This window comes from Dendrobium catenatum, unplaced genomic scaffold, assembly GCF_001605985.2.
Source record: "Dendrobium catenatum unplaced genomic scaffold, ASM160598v2 fragScaff_scaffold_1189, whole genome shotgun sequence".
Classification (NCBI taxonomy): domain Eukaryota; kingdom Viridiplantae; phylum Streptophyta; class Magnoliopsida; order Asparagales; family Orchidaceae; genus Dendrobium; species Dendrobium catenatum.
This window is the reverse complement of record NW_021319651.1, coordinates 388,148-409,725: the sequence shown is the minus strand read 5'-3', so window position 1 is coordinate 409,725 and position 21,578 is coordinate 388,148. Positions and strand designations below refer to the sequence as shown.

At 33.8% G+C, this 21,578-nt stretch overlaps 1 protein-coding gene across 3 annotated transcripts in view; it reads right to left on the bottom strand.

Moving 5' to 3' along the window:
* Positions 1-13,160: 13,160 nt before the first annotated feature.
* LOC110107169 (cellulose synthase-like protein E6) overlaps positions 13,161-21,578 on the bottom strand; it is an 18,496-nt gene continuing 10,078 nt past the window's right edge. Inside the window, exons 1-8 of one of the 3 annotated variants that reach the window (XM_020837350.2) lie at positions 18,732-19,071; positions 16,024-16,342; positions 15,790-15,930; positions 15,524-15,655; positions 15,158-15,370; positions 14,719-14,943; positions 13,952-14,299; positions 13,161-13,853 (exon numbers count right to left, since the gene is read on the bottom strand). In XM_020837350.2, the coding sequence (XP_020693009.2) occupies positions 13,308-13,853; positions 13,952-14,299; positions 14,719-14,943; positions 15,158-15,370; positions 15,524-15,655; positions 15,790-15,930; positions 16,024-16,342; positions 18,732-19,000 (2,193 nt within the window). In that variant the 5' untranslated portion in view covers positions 19,001-19,071 and the 3' untranslated portion in view covers positions 13,161-13,307. Of the gene's footprint in view, positions 13,854-13,951; positions 14,300-14,684; positions 14,944-15,157; positions 15,371-15,523; positions 15,656-15,789; positions 15,931-16,023; positions 16,343-18,731; positions 19,072-21,578 lie in introns of those variants that run through there. The other 2 variants (XM_028698958.1, XM_028698959.1) reach the window with 2 other exon arrangements.

The window sequence follows — 21,578 nt, the reverse complement described above, 5'->3', positions numbered from 1 at the left end:
TGATATGACTATTATACCCTTTGGTTTTGGTTGTAGTTAGATTTTAAATCCTTGTGCTTTTCATATACCTAATATCAGAATTTTTTTTTCAGAATATTTATATTTATTTTATAATGCTTAAATATCTTTAATATTTAATTTATTTAAAGTGACATATCCATTTTCATAGATATCTTTTTAATGATTTAGATACTGTAATGTTATATTTGCAAACCTAAAAATTTTAATATTTCATGTGTAAAAATGTAAAATTTAGTGGCATGTATGTAAAATTATTTTTATTAATGAGATTTACATAAATAAATTCAAAATTTATTTAATTTGAATATTTCATGTTCAAAATTATAATTTACTTACAAATTTGTCATCACTCTAACCACCATCAATATCATTATTATCACTAACACCAGTATATATTATCGTCAACACTTGTTGACTATTTTTATAGTCCTGTTAGTAGTGTTCATATCCACATCATATGAATAAAAAAGTCAACATTTTTTAAGATATTTAATATATTTTATCTGATATATAAATATAAATAAAATAGAAATAAAAAATAAAAGAAAAAAAGTGATTTTAAATAGGCCCTTAACTCTAAGAAATAAAATTGATCTCACCGTCACCTTTTAGAGCCCAATAGAGTCTCAACACAAGACTGGCATCAAAATAACTCAGAAAATTTAACTTATACTACTTTAAAACTCTCACCTATTTAAAAAATGTACAGAGCAGAATCAGAATATAATAAAACTTTTAATACATAACCAATTAAAGAGCCAGAAAAAATAATCCAATATAGATTATTTCCACATTGGGCCCAAGCAAATAATGTAAAATGCTAAATTAACATATTTTATCAAATGTACTGAAGTTCAGAAATGCTTCAATTTGGCCTAACGCTATAACTTCCTAGGTAAGAGAGAAGCTCATAGCAGGAGAGATCATCAGTGAGCAAGGAAGCAACTCCCGAAGGGGGCAAATTATTGCATCCGGTCACCCGATGTGAAGAATAGGTTCGGACATTCAATATTTCTTTGTTGATTCACACGATTCTCTTTTTATAGTTTCAGTCAAAGCCTCTCTTAAGACACTCATAATATTATAAAGGGAGTTTTACATACATACCACTTAATACTATTCTATTTACATATTTAACACCTAAAACTTTAATATTACATAAATACCACCCATAGTTCATTTTCATACAAAATATGAGTGGTAGAAATGAAATATATGAGTGGTAGGAAAGAAATATAAGTGGTATATTTGATATTAAAATAATATAGGGTGGTATGGATGTAATATTAAAATTTTAGGTGTTAGATATGTAAATAGGATGTTATAAAGTGGTATGTATGTAAATTTCCCTATTATAAATTAATTCTATATTAAAAATAAAAAGTCTAAAAAAACTTAAAATCTTAATTTCAGACTATGCAATCAAGCTCAACAAATGAGCTCGATCAATAGAGCCAATCTTGAGTTTATAAAATTTTTAATAATTCGAGCTCAAACTTAGTAAACGAGCTCAAGCCCAATAAGAACTAAATAATCCTGGCTCGATTAAGCAGATATTTGAAAATTCATTTACAAAACTATATGTTCTTAAATAACAAGGACTATTTCATAAAGATTTGTAACACTTTCATTCCACTACCATCTAACATTACCAAAATATAAATTTTAAATAAAAGCACAATTTTTATCATATAACTATCTTTATTTCGATATAATTTTAAATATATTTTTTTACTGATTTATAAATATAAAAATTCATAAGAGCTAGGCGTTAATCTCTAATAAATTTGACCCTTTTTGAACAACAATGACCAAATTGTTAAGATAAACCTTCATTAACGAATATTAAATATTCACTCTATGAAGTCAATTAAACGGCACCTACACTCTTCCTTACGTCTTTCTGATGTGACCAACACATAATAATTAATTTGCATAAAAAAATGGCCTAATCTAAATAATTGGGGTGGGTAATGCTAAATTATGATGATTACTTCTGCTTTTAATAATATTAAAATATTTTTTTAAAAGCAATCGTAACATAAAAGCAAATGTAAAAGATGATTCGAAATGATCTCTTAAAAAAATGGTTTAAATAGCGAAATTAATGTAATTTAAATAATAAGAAAGCTTTGTATGCACGTATTTTCACCTCAATTGTCGTATTTTTTTGGGGTTATGTGGATAAACTCACCACATATCACATATATGAAATTCAAACTTAAAATTTTTCAGTCGGTAGCAAAACCTCCTAAACATTAGATCAAGATGAGCTACGAGATTGTAGTGTACTTATTGACGTATGGATTACCACCCGTTCATTCACTTACCGATAGTTCAAAGGCGGCACTGATGTAGAATTTTAGGCGAGCTTACAAAGCATTTGTAATAATTAGAAATCCGCTCCTTATATAATTGTTTTTCATGATTTTTTTCTAACATGTTCGTATACATAATTTGATTAAAAAGTCAAAATAATCTTAAAATAATGTTCAAACTATTCATATATGATCAATTTAATCCAGAGTATCATGTTATCTCAAATTTTCCCCTCAATTATACAAAATTGATCCAAAATAATCCCTAATGTTGTAATTATGATATAAAATTAACCTCAATTAATTTAGCCTCTCAATTTTATAAAATTGATCACAATTTAATATCAAAATGATCAATTTGAATCAGTTTTGTATAGTTAATGGATTAAATTGGAGCAACGTTATACTATGAGATTAAAATACCCTATATGAATAGTTGAGAGAACTATTCAAAATTATCCCTTAAAAAATGTATAAATATATGTTGCAACTTGCAAGTAGTGATGAGAAAAGCTGATCATTTGTATTAAATAGTAAGATATTACATAAATTAAGTAAAAAATGAGACACAACTCATCTTGACATGTTGGTTGAGAGCTTAGGCTTCAAATTAATAGGTCTTGGATTTGAGTTTTTATGCATGTGTTGTTTGTGTGAATTTGTCTTAAATGGGCCTAAATATATTAAAAAAAAAAATTTGAGCTGTTAAAATTACCTACATAATAAATGTAAAAGGGGCTAAAATAAATCAAATAATCAGAGCACGACTGTAAAATAAATTAAAAAGGGTCTCAAACAAAATTAATTATAGTGCAAGATCTAGAAAGACATAAAAGATCCTTATCGAGAATACAAGCCATGCCACTCCAAAAAAACTATAAATAGAGCTCTCATTCTTCACAAGAGGACTCAAGTGAGAAGAGAGAGAAGAAGAGAAGAGAAAAAGGGGAAAGGGAGAATCATCTCCTCCTCGACCACCGCCGGAGTTCTTTCCGCCGCCTGAATACACCATAATTCTGTCGGATTTTCGGGAGATGCTTGAATTCTGCAAAACTTTGTAAATTTGCTTCAAGTTAGAAGAAACGGATTGTAATCTGATCGTCCTGACTTGTGGGACGAATCAGCTTCTTTTAATTTACAAAACACAAGTTGAACTTTTCAACTGGGCGTGACCCCGTGGTTTTTTCCCTCTTTCGGGTTTTCCACATATAAATCATGGTGTTCATTTTCTTTTCTGTTTGTGTGCTGAATATTCGTGCAACGCTCAGACGTGAATTTGTAAACTCTACCGTCGCGTATATTCTAGCCGGCAACAAATCTCTATAAAACTTTTGCCAAAATATCAACCATACATACATAACAATTATATATCACTAAATAAACAAAATAAAATATAGCACTAATTGTGAAGTTGAGCCAGTCAAAAATATCATCTATTAATCAATAACTGACAGCAAATGCGAATTTGCCTTTTCTTCAAGTCCGTCTGAATACCCTCAAAGCGCAAATTCGTCCGAAGCTTCATCGTCTTTATCTATCTATACGCACAAAACCCTCAAAACGATTGCCAGCAAATAATAAGTCACAGCTTTGATCTGCACATTATTTCATGCATTTGGTCAACCCAAATTTTATTTATGTTCATTTTCTTCTGGTCAATAAAAGCTAATATTATAGTAACGAGTTCAGCAAACTTCAACGCTAAGACAATCAAGACCAATGGCAACAATGCGATCAACCTTAGACTCCTCTCATAGCAAGCCAGGTGTTCTATATCCCACCATTTCCCCACGTCACAAGCGCTGAAGAATCTTGCTCAATATATATCTAGATTAAGACAATCAAGACCAATGGCAACAATGCGATCAACCTTAGACTCCTCCCATTGCAAGCCATGTGTTCTATATCCCACCATTTCCCCGCGTCACAAGCGCTGAAGAATCTTGCTCAATATATATCTAGATTGGCTTCTTTTGGACTACTGTTTCAGATTTTTAGCATAAAATTTTAATTTTGTTTACTATAAAATTGCTTTAAGAACCAGTAAGAAAGCCATCTCAAGCAAACTCTTGGTCTTTGTTTGGGAAAATTATTAGGTCCAGACATCGGACATAAAGATACATCCCGTGTCCAATAAAATATTGACATGTGAAATGTACACGTGTCTGCGGAATTTTAAGCCAAATGCGTCAAAAGTGCAGGTAAAGCGCACATAAAGTACAGTCAAAAAGAGCAGTCAAAGCACAGTCAAAGTGCACTCAAAGCTAGCACAGTTAAAATGCAGTTAAAAAGTACAGTCAAAGCACAGACCACGTGGCGAATTTTAATTGGACATCCGGACCTAATAATTTTCTTTTTGTTTGGGGCGACTTTTTTAATGTTTCTTAAATTAATGTTGTAATAAAAATATTAATTTTTTTCTACTAAAAATTTACTTTAAAAATAATAAAAAAACTGTTCCAAAGCAAACCTTAATACAGAATTCAAACGTACATAGCCCGCCACTCAAATATTTATCGAAGCACATGCATCTCCATATATAAAGAGCAATATAGTCCTTCAATACAGGCTGTGTTACTTACACCGAGGTGTTTTGCTCCAGATTAACTAATGGGGCTTCAACCTCTCCTTCACCTTCCAAGGCCATCCAAGAGCGTAGCTTCAAGCCCCCAAAACACCCCTTTCATTCCCCATGGCCTCTTCAACTTGCCGGCAACCCCGAACCTCAAGGATGGCGCCGTCGCCGCTTTCGTCGTTCTCCATGAATCCAAACACAGCCTCCGTAACTTGTTTCGCAACACCGACCACTCCGACGACGACAATGAGCATAAGACCGAAGCCAGCTGCCTGACCTTTGACCATCATGACAGCGATAACAAGCCTCCAATGGCCTTCGCCGACGATCTCTTCTACAACGGCAAATTAGTGCCTTTTTACCCGCCTTCTCTCAAGCTCCCGCCTCGCCTCCAAGTGGTTGGTGGTGGAGGGGCAAGCCCACGGAGCCCTCGCACTGCTTCCTCTCCGAAATCTCCACGCAAGGTTAGAGGAATCATGGTGGGGAAGGACTTCGATCCGTTCATGGCGGCAGTGGAGAGGATAAGGAAAGAAGATACATCACTAAAGCCATTTCATTGGAGACAACTTGAATGCTCATTTAAAGAGAGCTTTTGTAGGGTTGTTGATGATCAGTGGGCAGAGAATGAATGGGATTTAGTGGGTGGAGATGAGGGCGAAATGAAAGTTGGAAGGAGAAGCGACAACTTCTACTGCAAGCTGAAGATGAAAGAAAGTACGTGTTGCAAGAAAGGAAGACAGAATTGGAAGCTTTTGTCATGTTTCGTGAGGAAGAAAGGATGGGATGGAGAAAAGCATAGCTGGTAATCTTTTTTCTCAGTTGAAAGATTTGTTGTGCATTTAATTTATTCAAAATTGAGTAAAATAGTAATTAAATGTACAAAGTATATATATTGAATTATGCTCATGTAAAGATCTAATGTAATATATGGAGGGTTGTTCTATGTTTTCATGTAAACAAAAACAATATATGGGTTGTATGTTATTGTATATATATACACACATTTCTTTTAAATGAGAGTGCATGGGAGCAAGCTGGTTGTCTAAAGTTGTTTCACAAATTACTGTACTTTATTTTAATATTATTTGGCTTTGCCCCCTATATGAACATATTTTTTTTTTTTCTGAGCTACATAATAAACATAAGTTATGGCCATTGAAGAAGAAAGGAAAAATTATTATGTGCGGACGCCGAATGCCGTTCAAAGACCAACCAGAGCGGGCCACGTCGGTATCGCGGCTAGGTACCGTGGATCAGTATTGCTGATGTGGCTCATTCTGATTGGTCTGAGCTACATTCGGCATCCACACAGAATAATTTCTCGATTGAAAGACGCCTCACAAAGTTGGAGCTGAGGAATAACAAGTGATGCTACAAGAAAGGAAGACAGAATTGGAAGCTTTTGTCATGTTTCGTGAGGAAGAAAGGATGGGATGGAGAAAAGCATAGCTGGTAATCTTTTTTCTCAGTTGAAAGATTTGTTGTGCATTTAATTTATTCAAAATTGAGTAAAATAGTAATTAAATGTACAAAGTATATATATTGAATTATGCTCATGTAAAGATCTAATGTAATATATGGAGGGTTGTTCTATGTTTTCATGTAAACAAAAACAATATATGGGTTGTATGTTATTGTATATATATACACACATTTCTTTTAAATGAGAGTGCATGGGAGCAAGCTGGTTGTCTAAAGTTGTTTCACAAATTACTGTACTTTATTTTAATATTATTTGGCTTTGCCCCCTATATGAACATATTTTTTTTTTCTGAGCTACATAATAAACATAAGTTATGGCCATTGAAGAAGAAAGGAAAAATTATTATGTGCGGACGCCGAATGCCGTTCAAAGACCAACCAGAGCGGGCCACGTCGGTATCGCGGCTAGGTACCGTGGATCAGTATTGCTGATGTGGCTCATTCTGATTGGTCTGAGCTACATTCGGCATCCACACAGAATAATTTCTCGATTGAAAGACGCCTCACAAAGTTGGAGCTGAGGAATAACAAGTGATGCTACAAGAAAGGAAGACAGAATTGGAAGCTTTTGTCATGTTTCGTGAGGAAGAAAGGATGGGATGGAGAAAAGCATAGCTGGTAATCTTTTTTCTCAGTTGAAAGATTTGTTGTGCATTTAATTTATTCAAAATTGAGTAAAATAGTAATTAAATGTACAAAGTATATATATTGAATTATGCTCATGTAAAGATCTAATGTAATATATGGAGGGTTGTTCTATGTTTTCATGTAAACAAAAACAATATATGGGTTGTATGTTATTGTATATATATACACACATTTCTTTTAAATGAGAGTGCATGGGAGCAAGCTGGTTGTCTAAAGTTGTTTCACAAATTACTGTACTTTATTTTAATATTATTTGGCTTTGCCCCCTATATGAACATATTTTTTTTTTCTGAGCTACATAATAAACATAAGTTATGGCCATTGAAGAAGAAAGGAAAAATTATTATGTGCGGACGCCGAATGCCGTTCAAAGACCAACCAGAGCGGGCCACGTCGGTATCGCGGCTAGGTACCGTGGATCAGTATTGCTGATGTGGCTCATTCTGATTGGTCTGAGCTACATTCGGCATCCACACAGAATAATTTCTCGATTGAAAGACGCCTCACAAAGTTGGAGCTGAGGAATAACAAGTGATGCTACAAGAAAGGAAGACAGAATTGGAAGCTTTTGTCATGTTTCGTGAGGAAGAAAGGATGGGATGGAGAAAAGCATAGCTGGTAATCTTTTTTCTCAGTTGAAAGATTTGTTGTGCATTTAATTTATTCAAAATTGAGTAAAATAGTAATTAAATGTACAAAGTATATATATTGAATTATGCTCATGTAAAGATCTAATGTAATATATGGAGGGTTGTTCTATGTTTTCATGTAAACAAAAACAATATATGGGTTGTATGTTATTGTATATATATACACACATTTCTTTTAAATGAGAGTGCATGGGAGCAAGCTGGTTGTCTAAAGTTGTTTCACAAATTACTGTACTTTATTTTAATATTATTTGGCTTTGCCCCCTATATGAACATATTTTTTTTTTCTGAGCTACATAATAAACATAAGTTATGGCCATTGAAGAAGAAAGGAAAAATTATTATGTGCGGACGCCGAATGCCGTTCAAAGACCAACCAGAGCGGGCCACGTCGGTATCGCGGCTAGGTACCGTGGATCAGTATTGCTGATGTGGCTCATTCTGATTGGTCTGAGCTACATTCGGCATCCACACAGAATAATTTCTCGATTGAAAGACGCCTCACAAAGTTGGAGCTGAGGAATAACAAGTGATGCTACAAGAAAGGAAGACAGAATTGGAAGCTTTTGTCATGTTTCGTGAGGAAGAAAGGATGGGATGGAGAAAAGCATAGCTGGTAATCTTTTTTCTCAGTTGAAAGATTTGTTGTGCATTTAATTTATTCAAAATTGAGTAAAATAGTAATTAAATGTACAAAGTATATATATTGAATTATGCTCATGTAAAGATCTAATGTAATATATGGAGGGTTGTTCTATGTTTTCATGTAAACAAAAACAATATATGGGTTGTATGTTATTGTATATATATACACACATTTCTTTTAAATGAGAGTGCATGGGAGCAAGCTGGTTGTCTAAAGTTGTTTCACAAATTACTGTACTTTATTTTAATATTATTTGGCTTTGCCCCCTATATGAACATATTTTTTTTTTCTGAGCTACATAATAAACATAAGTTATGGCCATTGAAGAAGAAAGGAAAAATTATTATGTGCGGACGCCGAATGCCGTTCAAAGACCAACCAGAGCGGGCCACGTCGGTATCGCGGCTAGGTACCGTGGATCAGTATTGCTGATGTGGCTCATTCTGATTGGTCTGAGCTACATTCGGCATCCACACAGAATAATTTCTCGATTGAAAGACGCCTCACAAAGTTGGAGCTGAGGAATAACAAGTGATGCTACAAGAAAGGAAGACAGAATTGGAAGCTTTTGTCATGTTTCGTGAGGAAGAAAGGATGGGATGGAGAAAAGCATAGCTGGTAATCTTTTTTCTCAGTTGAAAGATTTGTTGTGCATTTAATTTATTCAAAATTGAGTAAAATAGTAATTAAATGTACAAAGTATATATATTGAATTATGCTCATGTAAAGATCTAATGTAATATATGGAGGGTTGTTCTATGTTTTCATGTAAACAAAAACAATATATGGGTTGTATGTTATTGTATATATATACACACATTTCTTTTAAATGAGAGTGCATGGGAGCAAGCTGGTTGTCTAAAGTTGTTTCACAAATTACTGTACTTTATTTTAATATTATTTGGCTTTGCCCCCTATATGAACATATTTTTTTTTTCTGAGCTACATAATAAACATAAGTTATGGCCATTGAAGAAGAAAGGAAAAATTATTATGTGCGGACGCCGAATGCCGTTCAAAGACCAACCAGAGCGGGCCACGTCGGTATCGCGGCTAGGTACCGTGGATCAGTATTGCTGATGTGGCTCATTCTGATTGGTCTGAGCTACATTCGGCATCCACACAGAATAATTTCTCGATTGAAAGACGCCTCACAAAGTTGGAGCTGAGGAATAACAAGTGATGCTACAAGAAAGGAAGACAGAATTGGAAGCTTTTGTCATGTTTCGTGAGGAAGAAAGGATGGGATGGAGAAAAGCATAGCTGGTAATCTTTTTTCTCAGTTGAAAGATTTGTTGTGCATTTAATTTATTCAAAATTGAGTAAAATAGTAATTAAATGTACAAAGTATATATATTGAATTATGCTCATGTAAAGATCTAATGTAATATATGGAGGGTTGTTCTATGTTTTCATGTAAACAAAAACAATATATGGGTTGTATGTTATTGTATATATATACACACATTTCTTTTAAATGAGAGTGCATGGGAGCAAGCTGGTTGTCTAAAGTTGTTTCACAAATTACTGTACTTTATTTTAATATTATTTGGCTTTGCCCCCTATATGAACATATTTTTTTTTTCTGAGCTACATAATAAACATAAGTTATGGCCATTGAAGAAGAAAGGAAAAATTATTATGTGCGGACGCCGAATGCCGTTCAAAGACCAACCAGAGCGGGCCACGTCGGTATCGCGGCTAGGTACCGTGGATCAGTATTGCTGATGTGGCTCATTCTGATTGGTCTGAGCTACATTCGGCATCCACACAGAATAATTTCTCGATTGAAAGACGCCTCACAAAGTTGGAGCTGAGGAATAACAAGTGATGCTACAAGAAAGGAAGACAGAATTGGAAGCTTTTGTCATGTTTCGTGAGGAAGAAAGGATGGGATGGAGAAAAGCATAGCTGGTAATCTTTTTTCTCAGTTGAAAGATTTGTTGTGCATTTAATTTATTCAAAATTGAGTAAAATAGTAATTAAATGTACAAAGTATATATATTGAATTATGCTCATGTAAAGATCTAATGTAATATATGGAGGGTTGTTCTATGTTTTCATGTAAACAAAAACAATATATGGGTTGTATGTTATTGTATATATATACACACATTTCTTTTAAATGAGAGTGCATGGGAGCAAGCTGGTTGTCTAAAGTTGTTTCACAAATTACTGTACTTTATTTTAATATTATTTGGCTTTGCCCCCTATATGAACATATTTTTTTTTTCTGAGCTACATAATAAACATAAGTTATGGCCATTGAAGAAGAAAGGAAAAATTATTATGTGCGGACGCCGAATGCCGTTCAAAGACCAACCAGAGCGGGCCACGTCGGTATCGCGGCTAGGTACCGTGGATCAGTATTGCTGATGTGGCTCATTCTGATTGGTCTGAGCTACATTCGGCATCCACACAGAATAATTTCTCGATTGAAAGACGCCTCACAAAGTTGGAGCTGAGGAATAACAAGTGATGCTACAAGAAAGGAAGACAGAATTGGAAGCTTTTGTCATGTTTCGTGAGGAAGAAAGGATGGGATGGAGAAAAGCATAGCTGGTAATCTTTTTTCTCAGTTGAAAGATTTGTTGTGCATTTAATTTATTCAAAATTGAGTAAAATAGTAATTAAATGTACAAAGTATATATATTGAATTATGCTCATGTAAAGATCTAATGTAATATATGGAGGGTTGTTCTATGTTTTCATGTAAACAAAAACAATATATGGGTTGTATGTTATTGTATATATATACACACATTTCTTTTAAATGAGAGTGCATGGGAGCAAGCTGGTTGTCTAAAGTTGTTTCACAAATTACTGTACTTTATTTTAATATTATTTGGCTTTGCCCCCTATATGAACATATTTTTTTTTTCTGAGCTACATAATAAACATAAGTTATGGCCATTGAAGAAGAAAGGAAAAATTATTATGTGCGGACGCCGAATGCCGTTCAAAGACCAACCAGAGCGGGCCACGTCGGTATCGCGGCTAGGTACCGTGGATCAGTATTGCTGATGTGGCTCATTCTGATTGGTCTGAGCTACATTCGGCATCCACACAGAATAATTTCTCGATTGAAAGACGCCTCACAAAGTTGGAGCTGAGGAATAACAAGTGATGCTACAAGAAAGGAAGACAGAATTGGAAGCTTTTGTCATGTTTCGTGAGGAAGAAAGGATGGGATGGAGAAAAGCATAGCTGGTAATCTTTTTTCTCAGTTGAAAGATTTGTTCGTAATCTGCGCCGGAAATAATCCAGAGCCCTTTTCACCGACGTAATTTCCGGCGCAATGGACGCGGGTAAATTTCCGGCGTCAGTTCCGCCGGAAATAACGCCGTAAACTTTACGTCGCATCATTCCGCCGGAACCTGCGCCGTCAATGCCGGCGCAAAAATATCCGCCGGAAATTCCGACGGTAATCGCGTGTTTTCCCGTAGTGTGAGTATCACTTTCAACTTCAGCAAAATAAGATATTAGAAATTTGCCACCAAGCTAAGTTTAGTGAACAAAAGAACAATATCAATTATGGCTTCATTTGGGATATTTTTCCCTTCTAATACTTGATTGAAAGATGAGAATTAAAACATAAAATTTTATTACCATTTTTAATATGAAGGCTCTCGATAACTCCTTGTAATATGGGTATGCTCATGTTCATCTAATGCTCATTCTAATAAAATTTTATGATTAGAATTCTCTAGTCTATTTTTATAAAACACATTCTTATCTAGCTTAATACATAATCAAAAGACAAGAACATCTGATGAGAATTAAAGTGGAAAATTTCATCGCCATCTTTTATGTGAATGCTCTCGATATCCAAGCAACATGGAGATGGAAATGTTGATGTAGTGCTCCACCCTAATAAAATTTTGTATTTTGGAAAATTATCAAATTTTCACATGAGCAATGCTTCCATCTTCAAATTTTACTTTTGAGAAATATAATAGGAGACTACACCTTCCACCTAAAATATATTAAACTCATCTATCAATAATTGTAGGACAATATCTGTTTTTTTCTTCTTTTTTTTTTTTTCTTTTGGATTGTGTAGATAAAAAATAAGAACCGTGAGAAATATGTATAGAATCATCATGAAAATATTAGGAAGGAGATTATAATGAGTAATTATTACTGATCAATATAAGTCTTGTGAGCGCTTGATCAAAACTTTGTTTGGGACAGTTTTTAAGTGCTTTCTAAAGCAGATTTCTAGTTCAAGAACTTTTGTCATAAAAAGCTATTTTAAAAAGTAGTAAGAAAGTTGTCGCAAACAAAGCCTACATGAGTTCAAATCTTCAACATGCATAAGCCAAATTCAACATTTATTTATACATTGAGTGTTCTACATAATTAAAGAAAAGTATGCTAAATTTAAAAACATGCTTATAAAATTACTAATGATGCAAGGAAATCATCAATATTTTTGTTTTATATAGAGCAGCCTAAATGTGCACAAATAATCTCCTTAGTGATTAATGGAGAAGAAAATAAAGACTGATTTAAATTTATCTTAAAAACTTATATTTTTGAATTTTGTATTTATCTTGATTAAATAATATATTGAGATGAATCCTAAAAAAAGATGTTATTGAGGCAAAGATTTTGAATTATGAGAATGAAATATTACTTCATCAAATCTTAGCTTTTAAATCATTTTAGCATCTCGCAAGCTAATATAGAAAAAAAAAAAAAAAATTCAGAAGTCTTCATAGCTTCAACTAAACAAAATGTTCTGGTTAATATAGATTAAAACATTTATTACTTTCTTGATTTATCTAGAAATGGCATAACATGACATACAAAAAGGGTACAATAATCAAAAGTATACTCAAGTTTAGAATTGAATATGCTATGTTACATGTAGAGGCTAAGACCTTTTCATATATGATATTTTGTAATGAAAGTTCATTTGTCTTTGTAAGCATGCATATTGCACCCTTATGAAGTTCTTTGTCTTAAAAAATAGGAATGAAATATACAACTATGACTATTGCCATTGATGAAAGTGTGGTACTCATAGGAATGCATCCTTTATCATTCCTAAAGAATGAGGCTTGAAAGATGGTAAAATTTAAGAGGATCAAAGACCCACACAACAATAATTGCAAAAACATATGATCCAAATATCCAATTCCTTCATTCATTATCACTTTTATGATTCCTCCAACCAGGCACAAGAGGTTAAGCATTGCTATTGTACACAATATTGTAAACATTGGCGAAGTAGAGCCAAACTCCATAATCTCTTTCTCATACCTCTTATATGCCTCTTCATCAGCCACCTTTGGTGTAATAACAAAGGTTGAATCAATGAAACCCAATAGCTTTAGGATAGTATCTACTAAAGCAAATAGGTCTGAAGTTGTTCTTCTATATAACCACATTCTTGTATCATTCCACCAACACTTTAATGTTAGTCCATGAAGAAGTGACTCCCAAATGCTAACAACAGTGCTAAATGTCATCACAAATGCAAATGGCATGAACCAAAGGCTAGAAACCTGCATATGAACATAATATAACAAAAAAATAGCCTAAGAAAAAAAAATATATAGAAGCGTGTAATTACAGAAGGAGAGAGATGGGATGTTGTACTTACACTTGGGAATAAAAATATTCCATTTATGAGGCAAATAGAAGGGATGAAAATATAGATAAGAGTTGGAATTGAGTTGATAGCCCAAAAGCAGCAAATGCTATAACCCATTTGAAGGCCAAGCTTTGTTTTTCCAAAACCATAAAGGAAGGGACAAAACTTGGAGAGTAGAATTTGAAAATAACCTTCAGACCATCTCTTGTGCTGTATTAGTGCCTGAGAGAGTGTCGTTGGAGCAAGACCAAGGAAAGGCTCTCTTTTTGGACTGAAATATGCTGATTTCCAACCTCTACATTTAATGGAGAATCCAGTCATCACATCTTCAACAGGACATCCATACTTCAAACCCATCTGCACTCATAATTAATTAATTAATTAATTAATGTGATAGCAAGTTAAAACTTACATTTAGAATGCAAAGATAAGTATTCATACAAACCTCTTTTCCCCATTGTGTGTTCTCTTCATAGGTGCAAGATGCAAGATTCTTGATTCTTTCTTCTAAAGTAATCATATTTGTTTCTTGAATCTTTGGGTTTTCCCTCTTTAGCTCAATTTTATTTAGTTCACTGTATTTTCTCCCATTTAGACAATCTCTCCTATGGAAACAACATGAACCTGTGTACATTGGGCCTCCTAACCCATCTAGCCCAGGAAAATATACCTTCAAAGTCAATGAATTTGATAGAGATTAGGTTTTAAGACTAAGTGAGATATAGAATTAATAAAAACTTACATTTTAAAATGCAAAGATAAGTATGCATACAAACCTCTTTTCCCCATTGTGTGTTCTCTTCATAGGAGCAAGATGCAAGATTCTTGGTTCTTTCTTCTAAAGTACTCATATTTGTTTCTTGAATCTTTGGGTTTTCCCTCTTTAGCTCAATTTTATTTAGTTCACTGTATTTTCTCCCATTTAGACAATCTCTCCTATGGAAACAACATGAACCTGTGTACATTGGGCCTCCTAACCCATCTAGCCCAGGAAAATATACCTTCAAAGTCAATGAATTTGATAGAGATTAGGTTTTAAGACTAAGTGAGATATAGAATTAATATCTTTAAATAATGCAAGTTTTAACGACCCTTTTTGTTGCTTAATATATTAGAGTGCTCTCATAAATTGAGCATAAAAGTGTTTGTGGTGATTTTTGCTTCTTTCATATAAAAATATAAACTTCTTAAAGTTTTACAATTGTAAGGGCCTACCTTGTGAATCATTTTGAAGGAGCTTGCATATAAGTCTTGCTGGGTGAGGTTTTCAAAATTATGAGGAAATTGCACAAAAGCATACTCATGGCCTCTCTCTTCATCCATGAAGAAGCATAAAGCATCTCTGATTGATTCAACATTATTAGCACACATATCACAATCAATTGTGAGAATGATTGATCCATTGCTTATTTGCTCAGAAATTCTCAACTGTGTGTTCAAAAGTGATCTAGTTAGTTAAGGATAAAAGATTGACAATAATTAAAAAATAGGTCCAAAATACCAAATAATCTGGTATTTACTTGTAGATGGGTTTATTATAATGTACATATGAGAAAAGCAAAATTCAATAGCTTATTCTACCAATGCATTTAGAGCTCCAGCTTTAAAATTAAGTTGATATTTTGGATGTTTCTCACGAGCCATGTAAACAATAGTTGGCATTGCAAATCCTTCGAAGTCTCTAGCATTTTGATCTCTTCCATCAATTAGTATCTAAGAAAGGAAGAAGATTGGTTCACAAGTTGCTAACATAGTTTATTCTTGAAATTTCATCTCTTTAAAATAACTTTATTGTTTGCCAATTTGTAGAAATTTATCATAAAAAAAGTTGTATAAAAGTATCACACCTTGATAATGGCATGGTGATCATTAGAAGATGTTTTGGAGCTCCAGTTTGTAAAGCCTTCATGACCTGCTTTAATCTCATTTGAAATGTCACCAAGTTTCATTGATGCTTCAATTCGACTCTTCATTTCTTTGTACAATTTCTACATTAACAAATGAATTTGAAGATAAATAGAAAGTGCTAAAAAAGTATTTGCACTTGCAAAATTCTGAAGAAGTAAATTAAAAAAGCTTACTTCCATAGCTACCCATTTTGAGAAACTTGGATCATGTATTGGAATTGATGATTTTGAAAAGAAGAGCGAAGGTGCCATATACTTGACATTGAACTTCTTGCAAAAAGGGATCCATGATTTTGCAAATAGAGATGCCTCAATCATCGCATAGAATGTTAAGATTGAACCACCATCATCAGATAAATAAACATTTAGTTTCTCTGGTGGATAATCATAGGCCAGAACTGATAAAACTGTGTTGATGACTACTATGGGGGGTTCAATGGTGGGATCCGTAGTACATATAAAAACATCTATTGCTGGCAGTTTGTCTTCAAAACTATCAAAGTTCATTTCAAATTATAGTTAGACTTTAATCAAGAATGTATCGGAGATGAATTTAGAACTTCTCGTGCTCAAAAAACTTCTCTGACAATATCTGCATTACAATCAAGATCATAATATATATAATACTTAATATTCATCAAACTAAAAATATCCTTCACATAAAAGGATTTTTTTTTTTTGAGACATTTAGGCTAATTAAGACAAACTCACACACACAACACATACGTAAGACTTGAACCGAAAATCCCTTAGTTGATAGCCAAAACTCTCAACCAGCCGATCAATATGAACTGCGTATAAAAGGACACTCAATAATCAAACCCAAAGTCTAATAAAATTTCTAATGAACTAAGCACACATTATATTGGTCAATTTTATCACACCTTTTCCTAGATAGACGACCAACATGAAGGATAACATATAAACAAATGGGTGTGCATTCAACATTATTCTTATGGACACAATACGACAGAACCTCATCAGGCCAGGTAATACCTAATATTCTAAAGAAAACAAGATTGTCACTTAGTACAACAAGTAGCTAAGAATATATGAGGTTTTGGATTTCTCTTTTCTTGTTAAAGAAAGGCCAAAACTATCTTGATGGAAAAAATAAGTTTTGTAATGAACACGACGTTCAGGCCACTTCACGAAATTGAAAAAAAAAAAATAATAAATAAATAAAAATTGGTTGAACACCGAAGCCGCCAAAGAAATATTAAACTGTTAAGTAAAGAAAAATTGTTTAGAAACTTTATAAAAAGATAGATAATACGTGACATTAGTCGTGAATAAGTTAGCCGAGCCGGCTCGAGCTCACGAGTTCATGAACTTATAGAGCCATGAATTTGGCTCATATTTGAGCTTGTATATTAAACGAGTTCAAACTCAACCTGACTTGACTCATTGAACCGTTTGATTAGTTTAAAATAAATTTAGATTTAGAATTAAAAAAATCAATTTTATATTAAAATAAAAATTCTTCACATAAATTAAATTAAAAAAAACATTAAATTTAATCGTTAAATGAACCAACTGACTTAAATGCTTGATTACATTGCTAAACAGTTTCACATAATCTAAGAGGATTTAACTATTATCTCGCCAAACCATTTTTAGGGGCTGTTTGGTATCGGATTTATCCTGGGATTTAAGTCGGATTTACGCTAAATCCAGCCAAACGGTTTTTGTGCGCGCGTTAAATCTCAGGATTCCGTAAATCCCGGATTTATGGATTTACGGCTTAAATCCCGGATTTACTAAATCCCTCGGTTCGGTGGATTTAACGGGATTTAACATTAGAAGCGCACGAAAGGGAGAAAGTTACCTTCAGAGCCAGCGAGCTCCTGTTCTTGCTTCCGATCAAAATGTCGTAACTTCCGATTTGACAAGAAGGGAAAGTCGTCGAAGGAGCGGAGTCGAACAGCCACGAAGGAACCGAAGTAGCGACGCGCACAATCTGTACACCTCCTGCGAATCAACGAAGCCGAACAACAACGACAGCAACACGAAAAGAAATGATGAAATACAAACCCTAGACGCCTCAAAGTTATTATCCATTAACTTAATTTATATAATTTAAACAAATAATAATTAAGTTATTTAATTAAATATTAATAGTAGAATTAGTGCATAAATTAATTATCTAATTTAACTTAATTGATTAATTAATGATATAATTATTAATTAAATATTAATATAATTAGCTTATTTAATATTTCAACTCTTATTTTGGTCCATATTAGTTTGTAATTAACTTTTTATTGAATTTTTGGTCATTTTATATGACCTAAAATTGATTTTATTATATTTTATGCAATGATCTTAATTTCATAAATATCTTCTTTAAACTTAAATCCCTAACCGCCATAAATCCTGATATATGTTACCAAACAGTTTCTCAAGATTTAACAAGATTTAACATTTAACATACCAAACAGTTTTTAGGATTTAACACATTTCGGATTTACTAAATCCGGATTTACAGGATTTATTAAATCCCACTAAAGTTAAATCCCACTTGTTGCCAAACAGCCCCTTAGGATTTAACAAATTCAAGATTAACTAATTCCAGATTCACAAAATTTATTAATCCATACTAAAATTAATTCCTAGTTGCTTCCAAACAGCCCATAATAAACAGAAATTACAGCGACCTTCGAGACTCGGGTTTGAATATAGCTTACATCCACAAATATGGGTGAGAGAGAGAGAGAGAGAAAAAAAGAGGGAAGGGGAAAGAGCCAGAGAGAAAATAATGAACAAAATATGATCAAAACAGAAAATAATGAACAAAATATGATCAAATATCGATTCAGGAAAATTTTTAAGGTAAACTCATCTAAAAAATCTCTCTTTAGAGAGAGAAACAGAAAGGGTACCTATGGGAGAGCTTGTCCTTGTAAGTATAGCGGTAAATCGGGTTCCAGCGAATGGAGAGTGTGAGAAACCAATAGAAGCCGAACCATAGCTCGGCGGCGAACACCGCCGTCCACGCCCACCTCCCCTTTTCTCCGGCCTCCGGCACGTGCGAGGCCCTGTACACCCAAATCAGAAGCAACCCCAGTAGCATTGAACCCGCGTACAACCACTTCCACGCCCTTCCCTTCCCTACTTTCACCTCAAATAGACGGCCCTCCGTTGTATCCATCTCTACTTCTCCCTCTCTTCTTCCCTTTCTTTCTGCCTCCTTTTTTCCTTTCTTGAGTTTAATAACTTCAGGCCCATTAATTATTTTTTTAAAAAGCTTTGTTTTGAGGCATGTCATGCACCAATTAGATATCCGAAACTCATCCACATAATTGAGTCGAGCCAACAAAAAAAAAACCTGCAAGTTGAGTGGGCCCCGGGACCATAAGCTTAATTAATATGTGCTCGTCAGTCGTTTTGTATTCCTTAAATAATTCTGGAAAAACTTTATGTCAATATATTCTCATACAGTCAATATGAATTTAAATATCATTGTATTTAGTTTAAGATTAATAATTTAAATAAAAAAAAATTATATTTTACTAATTTTAAATTAAAGTTAAGTCCATCATGATATAAATTATATCAACTGTGTTATTATAAGTTTTCTCAAAGATATATTTATATATTTCCATTTTCCACACTCTAATTTACAAATAAAACACTTTCCATTCACATGAGCACTTGATTAGGGGTGTTAGTGAGTCAACCAACTCGTGAGTCGGATGGAGACCGACATGATTGATGGCGCTTCAGTAGAGCTCAATGGGCTAAAAAGCCAAGTTTGAGCCTCAACTCGACAAATTAGCTCGCAAGTTTTCTCATTTAAAAAATATTAATGATAAAATACTATTCATATGTCACCAAAAATTAGATCCAACACAAATCTCAAGGCATATCTTAATTGAAAACTTTCAAAGTTAAATTCAGAACCATCTGAACTCCAATTTCAGCAAACGTAAAGTCAAATTGAACGTCTAGGTAAGACGAATCCAACAACATCAAAATTGATCTAATCCGATCCCAAATGTGTTCAAATCAAGAGCTTAAAGTATATTTAGAAGCTCAAAAGCATTAATTAGAAGACCAAATGATATCTAAACATGACATGCTTATAATCAAATCGAGTGGCTAGACAAGACAAATCCAACGAGCTTAAGATTGCATCATGTTGACATCTTTAAGGAACATAAATGATAGATAGATACTTAACGATCGAGGGAATCAGTATTAGTTGTTCAATGGAGCACTTGAAAATTACCTTGATTCTTCTTCATATTTACTAGAATGACAATTTCAAAATTTATAAATAGTCCCCCTATTTGCACATGAAGAGGGAGATTTGACCATTGGAATCTTAGACCTTGGGCAAGAGATCAAGAGAACTTTAAGGCTTGAAGAATCATAGAACTCCACCCTGACACCATGTCACGATCCGGCTCGGTTAGCTCGTAGATACGAGGCGGGAACGAGATCAGACGCGAAATTTATTTCTCATCAACAATTCCATTTAATTTTTTTTTAGCTAATCAAATAAATAGAGCACCTCTACAACATTATCATAACACAAGTCTATCAAAATGTACAAGATGGCCATATAAATTGTTTTTTACACAATTTCTGCATGCCATCCAAAATAACAAAAATAACTACAACATCTACTACTACTAAAGACAGTAAAGGAACCTGTCACCCGGTAAGCGTCGTCTGTAAGTAAACCTCGGGTGATCAGCCATCACCTAAGAGTCGGGTCTCCTGAAAAATTTCCCAAAACTAGGGAATGAGCTACGCTCATGTTGACCCCTATACATCAGAACACGCGAGAAAGGACTCAAACTCGTAAATAAAGCAATATGTGCATTGATGAAACACGTCACTTAAGGGGTCACATGATGTTTTAATTGTTATAGATTTTTGTTAGACTGTTACATTGATGTTATAGATAGCTCTGGTAATTGGTTATGATGAATTGATTGAAATTCTTTTCAAGTTAGATCTTGGGGCGTGACACCTCTAACCTCCGTCTCCCACCAACTACGATCTTTCCAACCATCGTCGCCGCGGACTACGATCCCCATGACTTCTGTTGCCCTCCAGTTACAGTCCATCTAATCACAATCGCCCACTGGCTACGATATATACCTCTGACCTCTGTCGCCCGCCAACTATGGTCCCTCCGACCATCGCCTGTCAAATATGATCCCCCCAACCTCTATCAATATCTGCCAACTATGGCCTGTCCCTTAGACTATCGTCTCCCGCCAACTACGGTCCCTCCGACTACTGTCACCCGCCACCTACAGACCCTTAGACCACTATTGCACGCAAACAATGTTCCTTTCAACCTCTGTCACTTATAGAATATGGTCCCTCCGACATTCGTCGTATGATAACCCTTAATATTTTTAAAAAGTTTTTTTTACCTACAATAGTTAAGAATTATTTCAAGAGTCACTATAAGTCTAAATCATAAACCGTCTTCACCATAGTATATATATTATTGTATTTTAGTTCCACTAATATTTTCATAATTTTTGGACTTATGTGAAGTTCCTTCAATAATTGGGATTTGTATATATGTACAAATGAGAATTTTGAGACCATTATGTGTCAGTTTTACAATCCAATTTCACCTGATAATTTATGAATATTTTATACAATTTTTGAATCTTTAGAATTTAAGATATAAAAGAATTTTAGGTTAAAAATTAAATAATCGGTATAATTATCTAAATATCTTTTTAATATCGTATTATAAA